Source organism: Neopelma chrysocephalum, unplaced genomic scaffold, assembly GCF_003984885.1.
Source record: "Neopelma chrysocephalum unplaced genomic scaffold, ASM398488v2 Primary Assembly neopelma1_73, whole genome shotgun sequence".
NCBI lineage: Eukaryota > Metazoa > Chordata > Aves > Passeriformes > Pipridae > Neopelma > Neopelma chrysocephalum.
Window position 1 is genome coordinate 1,551,536 of NW_020897733.1, and position 10,092 is coordinate 1,561,627.

The 10,092-nt window shown below is 45.9% G+C and overlaps 1 protein-coding gene across 2 annotated transcripts in view; it reads right to left on the reverse strand.

The window, feature by feature from the left end:
- Nucleotides 1–241: 241 nt before the first annotated feature.
- LOC113969414 (prefoldin subunit 3) overlaps nt 242–10,092 on the reverse strand; it is a 40,602-nt gene continuing 30,751 nt past the window's right edge. Inside the window, exons 1-6 of one of the 2 annotated variants that reach the window (XM_027687089.1) lie at nt 9,681–9,769; nt 5,904–6,028; nt 4,822–4,888; nt 4,264–4,362; nt 2,371–2,509; nt 242–1,420 (exon numbers count right to left, since the gene is read on the reverse strand). In XM_027687089.1, coding sequence (XP_027542890.1) covers nt 1,350–1,420; nt 2,371–2,509; nt 4,264–4,362; nt 4,822–4,888; nt 5,904–6,028; nt 9,681–9,761 — 582 coding nt within the window. In that variant the 5' untranslated portion in view covers nt 9,762–9,769 and the 3' untranslated portion in view covers nt 242–1,349. Of the gene's footprint in view, nt 1,421–2,370; nt 2,510–4,263; nt 4,363–4,821; nt 4,889–5,903; nt 6,029–9,680; nt 9,770–10,092 lie in introns of those variants that run through there. The other variant, XM_027687091.1, reaches the window with a different exon arrangement.

Consider the following 10,092-nt stretch of genomic DNA (forward strand, 5'->3'; position numbering starts at 1 on the left):
ACAGGAAGAGCACTGGTAAATCACTTGCTTTCAGTCACCAGTTCAGATGTGCTGACTCACAGTCCCCCTTTCATTCACGCCAGGATCCAGCAGCCACACTTTTCACGTCTGCTGCTTACATGGAATTTTTCACCTCCCCCCTGCCCCAATTAAGGGAGGGAAACATTATAAAAGATCACACATCAGATTTATGATTCTCACACAAAGAAAGATGCACAAAAACAGCTGTTTGCCACAACTGTTTAGTTTTACTATTTTAATATCATGAAATAAAAGTACAAAAAATTTACAGGTATATTGTTTCTTACATGAAGATCGAACAGTTAACATTTGCATTTATTTTGCAGTGAAACCTGTACTCTCAGTCACAGAATGTGAATATTAGCCACTGACGTCACCACTGAGCATTTTGTTTTAGAAAGAAACTGCAGAGGTAAAAGGCAACAATCTTGCAAGGCTTCGGAAGGACCAAGAAAATACTCCAAGAGTAACACCAGAGGTCACGTTTCAGTGAGCCACCCCGATCTAACACAGGCTTCCACCTGGGAGGCCGAGAGTGCTCAGACATTTGAACTGGACATCTGGGCTAAGGGGTTGGAAGTGGGGGCTCTCACAGGCTCTCGGTGTTGGGGTGTCCTTGTTCAACGTGTTTGCCAAAACAAGCAACGTGTGCACATGTATGAGGAAGAAGGGGCTGAGAGCTCCTGCAGGCTTGACATGGTTTGTGCTGCTCACTCCATTTACCACTGCTGAGGACAAATCACAAACTGCTGTGTGTAAAGTGCTGAGGGCTCAGTAACAGGCAGTTAGCTAACCCATAATTACTACAAACAAGTTTATCCAAAGCGGATATCCAGGAATGCTTTGCAGACTGATGCTGCCCATCAACTGACTGAAACAAAATCCAAGACTCCACTCTATTTGTTCTGTTCCCCAGAACGTTACAGCTGCACATCTTCCCAGCCCAAGTCAAAGTTAACTCCATCAGCTGTACACAGAGATGAAAACCCTGCAAAGCCTTAACCCACTAAAATGTCAGGCTCCATTTCACACGTGCCCCTCAGCTTTTCAGACAGGCTTTCGGGTAGAAATTTATTTATGACAGACTGGTCTGATCAAATACTATGTCCTTTGCTGGATTGAGTGGTGCTTTTTCAAATAATTCTTTTCATGAAGCATGCATGAAACCAAATTTTGAGTTTACAAATAAATAAAATGGTGCTCACCATTAGTTTTTATATATTTTACCATTTACTGAAATGCTGAAAGTAACTCAGTCCCGAATGAAGTTTGGGGGTGTTTAAATAAAAAATATTTGGAAATCGATACCACATTTAAAATTGGCAAAACTATGCTTTGTTTTTGGAAGGGTCCTGCTTGTTTCTTCTCTTTACGTCCCAGTTATAAACTCTGGCCATATCTGAGGGTGTGGAATTAAGGAAACAGCTCATGCAATCAGAAAAGAGAAAAAAAAAAAGATTTTTAAAAAAGGGGAAAAGTAGGTTATAGAGCTGGCCACTTATTTGTAACAGTCAGTATAGAAACCACTTAATGAAAGGGCTGACTTGGTGTGAAGCCTCAACATGCAGGAACACTGGTAACTGTTGGTAACTGCAGCATTTATACCATTATTTAAAGAACCAATATCCAAATATTGCAGAGAAACACATTTTTAGTTTTACTTACAGCTACTCTTTGCTGATTTCAGTCAACCTGCCCTTATCAGCTGCATTTGCCTATTTCAGGCATCCAAAACTCCTGCAGCACTAAGACAGCTTAAGTATCAACTTGGAAAAACAAGCAGCTGTGCCTTCATTTACTAAATCTAATGCTTCACTTGATGGCTACACTCATTAAAATAGTTTTTAAGTATAAAAACCAACCCCACACCCCAGAGGTGGTTCATGACAGTATAAAGACATTTAAAAAAAGCTGAGCATAGCCTAAAACAGCCCCAGACTTGCTGCAGCTTGGAGGCAGCTGCATTGGGTGTGATGAGCAACAGCCCAAAGAACAACGTTCACAAGCTCCAGAGAGGAAGAGTCACTTCCTTTGAAATGGCCACCTGGGCATCAATCCACAGCACCAATTCACACTTCTAACTCACCCCAGAGTCAGTCTGGGCTGCAACCACCGCAGGAGGTTTCATGGGGACACAAACACAAGCTTTGCTACCTCCAGCACACTGACCCTCAGCTCAGCCCTGCAAACACAACATTCCATTGCACTGCTAGAACAGGTTAAGTTCACAGGTGCTACAGAATTTTAAGGGCAGCCAGTCTAAGACAAAAACACATCAGGAAACTGGTTCTTACCTGGATGTTGGCTTTCACATACGCCCCCTCCCCAGCAAAGGAACAAAAAGGATACTGACTTCTGTAGTGGTGAACTGATCTCTGAGAAAATCCAGGTCTTCCTCTAGAAGATCGAGGTTTCTCGTGGCTGTTGACAAATTCTTCTCTAACAGAGCCTGAGCTTCATCAATATCATATTCAAGCATCACATTGGCCTAAAACAGAAAGATTGATAAAAGTTCTTACTCTTGCATTGTAAGGACTAAGCCATGCCAAACTTATTTTAGGCTGTTTTTTATAATTTATGACATTAACAACAGACTGTCCTGACAGGCCAAGACAACAAGGCTCAGGACAGGCAGTGCCAGAATCCAAGGCCTCCAACCCTTCAGTGACTGAGTAATAAATTCCCCTAGTGTGACTTAAAAAAGTTCTCTTCCCATAGCTAAGCAAGAAGGGATTTCTCTCTCTGTGGATCACATTCAGCCTTTCAGGTATAAGCATCTCTCCCTCACCATACTTGAAAAGTGAGGCACACTTTTTTCTCAGCAGCACCTTTCAGGTGCCACACAACTCTAGAGATAGTTTTTGTTGGACTCAAGATTAACCTCAGGCTCTCTGTGTGGAATACTGATCAACAGCTCACTGGCACTGGAACAAGAGCTACTACAGGTATTTAAAGATAGAACAGGTATAGAAGTCCTGTCTGACACTGTGGTGGTGGTTTTTAATCCACAAATGGTTATTTCAGTAAGAAGCTACCATAGGAAGAGATAAAAGAGCAATGTCAGGTGAAGATGCACCACTGAAGCTTTGTCCCATTCAAGAACTGTGCCCTGAGCAGAGCCATGTGCTGGGACTGACAAGATTCCAGGGAAGGCTATGCAGAGCTGCCAGAGTTGGATAAGCCTTTCTTGTCCAAAGTAAGTGGAAGGTAGAGCTGCCCCAGGAACAGTGACAGGCACAGCCCAACACACAGACTGTAAGCACCATGGAGGAGAAAGGCAGAAGGCCAAGAACACCTATAGAGAGCAACTGCTTGTGACATTTCATTATTGCTTTTCAATGTGAACTGTCAATAGGATGAACTTTTCTCTGATGTTCTGTTATGAAATAAACTTGGGATGCTCCATGAAAGCCAGTGTTTGTGAATTCTGAAGACAATCTCCTGAAAGGAGGTATCACAAAAATCTTCTCTTTTTATGATAGAAGTGGGAGACGTTGGGAGCAACTGTCCAATTAGTCTGGATGCTTTGTGTGTGCAAACAATGTTTCTGTGCTAACCAAGGGGTTTGTTTGGCAGCCAACACTGGGATTTAGGAACATCTGTGATTTAAAAATCTCAAAATAAGCATCAGCAGGTTATCTCCACATATCAGGAAGCCTCTAAATACAAAATACCCCAACATGATATTCCTTAAGACCTTAGAAATCTGGGGTGTGAGCACTGATCATACCCAGCTTTAGCGCAAATTCCACTCTAAATGCTGGCAGGTACCTGTGAGCAATGGAAATCCCACCTTTCCCTAAAAAGGTGCATGAAAAGGGAAAGCAAGATGCTAAATAGAAATAATGTAGAGAAGATGGGAAGCTACTTGCCAAACTAAGTTATTTTGCTGGGCACATTCCCAGCCCAGGCAATGCGGGATGGTAATTTGAACCAAAAAGTGACGGAAGTGGCAAGGAAAACATAAATAAAGTTTTTGGAAAGAACAATCCAGCAAAATGACAATTCTCTGAAGTCTTACTGTTCAGGCACCAAATAAAACAGAACATGAAACTTTCACTAGCACATTGAAGTTGTCTTGTTAGATGTGCTCTGCTGCCAGGGCACGGCTCTGCCACGCACCCCTGAACAGAATGGTGCCCACAGCCACTACAACTACGGGGAGACAGCAACCAAAACTTCCTTTTACAAGCCTTTAAAAAGTTATTTAAGCAGTTTCAGAGAAAGTTCCATTTTACTTACCCCCAACCACAAACAAACTTTATCTGTAGGAGGAACTGAAGCTTTGCAGTAGAGATTATCTGCCAATAAAAATCTGGTTTCCATTGGTTGTGTGGAATCCTTAAGACAAATGATAAAACTTACAATTGCTATTTTCACTGGAAACTTATGTCAAAGACATAAAACTTACAGTAAAGAGCACACTTTTCTGCTTTTGCCATTGATACAGTATTAACTTGGGTGGAACTCTATATAATTGTAATTCAACATTAAAGTTAGCTCCAAGAATAATGCGTTTAAATAAGATATATTTAAAAACAACATAGAAATCTTTATAAAGAATGGAGATGAAGTCAAAGCTTAGCTGCAATCTATACACTATTATAAGTGAAGTCTCATTACAAACATTAAGTTTTTTTGAACTAGCTTTCAAAAAGTACTACATACCTTCAAAAACAATTCTGTTATTTATTAAGGCATATTAAGTGTGCTCTCCAAAACATTTCTTGCAATGTGTTCTGTTAAGGTGGAAAGGTAGTTAGCTTTTCTCATACTCATTAGATATTCAAAATAGTTTACCTTTTTCTTCTGCATGTGTTTTAAAATTTCTAATGTCTGTTTAATTTCAGGAATCTGACTTTTTAGCCTGTGAATTAACAACAGTCATGATTTATTATTTTACAGAGACACAGAGTTTCCTAAACAAGTGATCAGTTTTATTATACAATCCAACCTCCCTTTTAAAACTTGAAAATCTTAACAGGCTTACAAATGCAGGTTTGAAAGACACAGCATGGAAAGGCAGCTCAGCTCCAGCTTCACCTGCCTCCCACCACACTGAGGTTTGCTGGCTTCCAAAGCACAGCAACCCATTCACCTTTCAGACTGCAACAACACACAGTAACAGTAACAGACACCTTTTAACTAAAATGGCACATTTTTGCAGATTTGTAATCTCAAAAGAGAGGGAAACCTCAGCAGAAGCAGAGATAGAAACTGCTGTACGTAAAACAACACAAGTGTGTTACTTCTGAGGCTCACAGACTATTGTGACAGGGAGCTGAGAGCCACAGGACTGAGCACTGTCCCAAGCAAAGCTCTCCAGAGCTGAGGGCATCCCCCTCCTGACAGCACCAGCAGAGGCACCCGATCCCACAGCCTTCCCAGCCAACAGCAGTGACTGCCAGAGCAGGGCTCCAGGTGAGATCCTGGGGATATCTGTCCAGGAAAGGAGCTTCATCTAAAGAGAATATTACTTAAAGCTTTGATTTTAGCCTTTAAATTACAATTTATTTCTCACCTAACTTCAGATCAAGCCTGAAGCTACCAGAGAGAGAGGAGGTTACTTAACCAGGCTTGGCACAGTAAACACTGGATAAAAACATATTCTCATTTACACCAGGCTGCCAAAACCAAGAGACACAACAGTCCTTTTTGGCCTTAAGGGCTAAGGACCTATTCAGCAACACTGTTAATTCTTTTACATGTAATTTTCAGGAAGAAGGAAGAAAAAAGCTGGGCTTTCCCAAAAAGTACTATAAATATTAGCTCTCCTATCATCACCTTTTTATTTCTTGGGATATTTAATAAAAACTAGATTTATTTAAAAAAAAAACAGAACTGTGCTAAACATTTCCAACTCTGCAAAAATTATGACTTACCTCCTTTTCTTTTGAGCAAGATTAAGTTCCAAAAATTTATACTTCTGATACTGCTCATCCAACTTCTTAAGAACTACATCTGCTGTCTCATTTCCAGGCTGTTTCATAAAAGAATCTACATCTTCCTTTAAGGGGAGAAAGAAACCCTCAGTGTTAGAAGACTTTTACAGAAATCCTAGACACAGACATGTTATCATCTTACTGCAGCTACATCTAGGGGGGTTTTATATATACAACTTTTTTTCTGGAGTACACAATCATTTAGTTTTCTTTCTTAGCCACCTTTTCATTTCCCCCTACCCTCCTTTTTTGGTAGGGAACTAAGGATAATTTCATACCCGTATTTGCTGGTACCTGGTTAGTGGTGCTTTCAGTCCTGGCCAATGTCAAATGACACCTAACAGGGACGGGTATCCTGGGAGCACGGCTAAACCTGGGTTTCCTACCTGTAAGGCAGGATAATGCTCCTCCGTGGCTAATCAGATTATGAGCTATTTAGGATAAAACTGAAGAAGGAAAAGAATCATGGCCTGATCAAGAATGTTGTGACAGAGAAAGACACAAAGAGGGGAAACTGGGGTATCTGCTCAGGCAGGTGCTGTGACAGTGAACAGCTTGGCTTCAGAAGCTCCTACTATAGCCAGCAGGAAGCCATGGAAACCTCTAGAGAACAACTCCAGCCAGTCCTACCATCAGCTGGAAAAGCTGCCGGAGAAGACAGGCCTGAGCCTGCCAAGGATGCTGACCTTGGCATGCAGCTCCTTCAGGCTCCCAGGAAGCAGTTCATGTGCCTTGGACAACCTTCCCAGCCTCTGGAAGGTACATCAGGCCAGAGTGTTTCTGGCCTGCCAACATTCACCTGTGTACATTTCAAGATGACCCCACTCACCCACTGCAGTAATTCTGCTCTTATTTGTCTACAGAGCTCAGTAAAACCCCATGGAAGTCCTACCACAGGCCTCTTCAGCTTCTCCTTTTGAACTCAGTGTCTCCATTCCAGAAGTTTCACATCAGAAAAAGACTGCAATACCTTACTAAAGCGATACCAGATATGGAGCTGCTTCCCCTCATTAAGACTCCTAAAGTTGGAGTCACTCTTGGCTAAAGAAACTCACTGTGAAATTACCGAGTCTGGTAAAAAGTCCTCACCTTTCTTATTATTAAGGAAATCTGCAGCAGAAACACAAACTCCATCAGACTGCAGCAGGCAGCATGGCCCAGGTGGCAGATCTGACCTCAAGAGACCACACCCCAGACTGCCCAAGGAATGCCTCGAGCTACCCCCCACCAACAGCCCGGGAAGCATTCCTGCTCCTGATAAAGCTTGGAGAGAAGTTCCAACAAAGAAGGCAAGGGGCACAGAAGTGAGGTCTGAGTGTTGTGAAATGAAACTCCCTCTTGTGGAAGTGACTCTGCTGGTGTGAACCACCCAAGGCAGAAAGCAAAGGCAGGTGGGCTCAGCTCCCTGCCTGGTACCCCCCTCTGCCCCAGCTCAGTCCGTGTGCACAGACAGAACCCACGTCCCCACAGAACAAAGAAGCGGGGAAGTGGATCCAGGCCCCCTGCAGACTGGTGATCTCCTCCCTCTGCATAATGCCCCATCCAAGGTGGGCTCAGATTTACCCCCCAGGTTTTCCAGCAGGGGCTTCCAAGGCCGCTGGTCAGACTTTGGACCCACCCCCCCTTCCCCCCGCAAGGCTGAGCTTGGACAGAACAGCTCTGAGGCACAGCTGGGTGTCAGTGCCATCAGGCTCCCTGCTTTGTCACGTATCCTGCAGTATCTAAACTACAGAATCACCTTACAGGTTCTGCAAGGACCTGCCAAAACTCATCTCCATCTTTTTAGGAAGAAAATTCACTGGCAAAACACCATGTTTTGTACTGTAGCTATAACACAGTCTTTGCAAACGTCAAGCCAAGGCACAGGAATGCTCTGTGAAAGCCCTGAAGTGCAGCAGGAAGCACATTCCCAGTCATCCCTATGGTTATCTTCTGAGGGATGACCCAAATAGAGCACTGCAGGCACTGCCTCTGCAGAGCTGTCAGCACCTGTGGGCATGTGCAGGGAACAGACAAGAGAGACAAGAGACACGTGTTTGCAGATTTGCATCCTCACCCCTGCTGAAGAAGGCAGAACAAAGAAGGCTTTTTGTTTGGAAACATCTGGGCTACAGCTCAAACCCACGAGAGCTGGAAGTTCTGTCTGGAGTGTTTCTTAAGACTCCAGTAAAACACTGAGTCAGGGCTTAACATCATTTGACACCTGGAGAGGCACAAGAATTCACAGATCAACGGCTCAGACAAGACATCAGCCATACACTGAAGAGCCTCTACGGAACCAAGACACTCACAGAAAACACCTCTGAAGACAAGAATCACAGTCAGGCTGCCCATGCAGGGTGTGGTGGGGGAAATGTCAAGCAAATGATCAGAAAGTTTTTATCATCATGACAGGATACAATGTTTTTGAAAAGAAACCTCTGTTCTGGAGAAAAAGAAAAGGGAAAACATGGAACCAAACACAGCAGCTGCAACAACAGCCACCAGCACAGAATGAGGGATGGGACAGATGCCCTCAAAGTGTTTGGTTAACTCCTGTTTCCTGCCAGGGTGGCACCTCCACTGCAGAGCCAGCACAGAGCACATGTTCTCCTCTGTCACGATCAGTGAGGTCTCACAGGGCAGCTGAAGACACGGCCCTTCCCTTCCACTTGTGTCTGTGTCGGTCCCACAAGGGCTGTAAGGAAGTTTGCTGCAAGCAGTAATCATTTTACAGCCCAGTAAGATTTGCCAGAGCCCAATGACTGCTGAGAAACCTTACAGGAAGGGAGAATCTGGATGCACTGAAACCAAGTGTCCTGTATCCTGTGTCTGGTGAGGCCCCATGCCTGGGAAGGAAAAGCACTACACCTGGAAAACCAAAATGCAGGTCAAACCCACATATTTCTATAAAAGCAGTCGGATCTGATCAGTCCAAACAGCTCTGGTGAAGATATAAGAGATCTGAGAACTGCAGATTTTTGAAGTCCAAGAACACCTCAGTAACAAAGCAGCACAATGAACAGACCTCAACACTTCCAGGGCACCAGGGCAGCCAGGGATGGCCACCCTGATCAATACTTATTGATCAGATGAGATAAAGAAGCAATCAGGATGGTGCACCAAGAGCCTACACACAGCAGAACACGAACAGCAGACAACTGTGAGATTGTGTCACTGCATAAGCCAATGATTCCTCCTTTTCAGCCAGTCAAGAGAATCATCAAATGCTTGGTATATCAGCTTTTAGAGTTGGATAAACTAGTTCTGCCTGTTTCCCGAAAGATACACGTTTGTTGGTTTTCATGAAGGACACACGGTCCCTTCTGAAGGATGGATCTGCTCAGCAGTCACACGTGGGACTCTGGGAGCAGATGCGGGGAAGGTGCCTGGAGCACTCACTGCCCGAGGTGGCACAGGGGGCGCCAGGTGTGCCCGGTGAGGAGGGACCGGGGCACAGTGACAGGGCGGCCCCTCACCGCCCTGAGTCGGGCCGTGCAAACACACGGTAACGCCTAACGCAGGGGTCGAGTTTCCTGTAAAGTGCATTAATGCTTAACACCACCAGGTCGGGAGCAAACAGGAAAATGCCCAGGGCTGAGGCCATGAGGGGGCACCGCCCGCCCGCCAGGCCGCGACCCCGCCGAGGTGCCGCCTTACGGGGCCGGGGCCGGCTGGCGGCGCTCAGCCCTCGTCCCCCGGCCGCCCCGGGGCTGCCCGGTGCCCGTCCCCGCTCACCACGAAGGCCGCCTCGGGGATGCCGAGCGGGCCGCGCCGCCCGCCCTGCGCCGCCGCCTCGCCGCCTCCGGCCGCCGCCATCTTGGGGAACCGACGCTGCGCGCGCGCCCCGCGCCGGCACGCGGCGGACCAAGCGTCATCACGTCGGCGCCGCGCGCGCCATCGCCCATTGGATGCCGGGCTTGGAGGGGCACGCGGCGTCGGCGCGCGGGGTGGGCGGGGCCGCGCCCGCAAAGAGCGGCGCCCATTGGCCGGCTGGGACAGGGGGCGGGGCCGGGGAAGGCGCGGGAGAGGGAGGAGGAGGCTGAGGAGGAGAGGATGGATCTGGGGGAGGGTTTTGCAGTCCAGTCGTGGATTCCGGGCCTTCAGCACTGACACGGAGCTGTCACACAACAGGAACGAACTATTAACG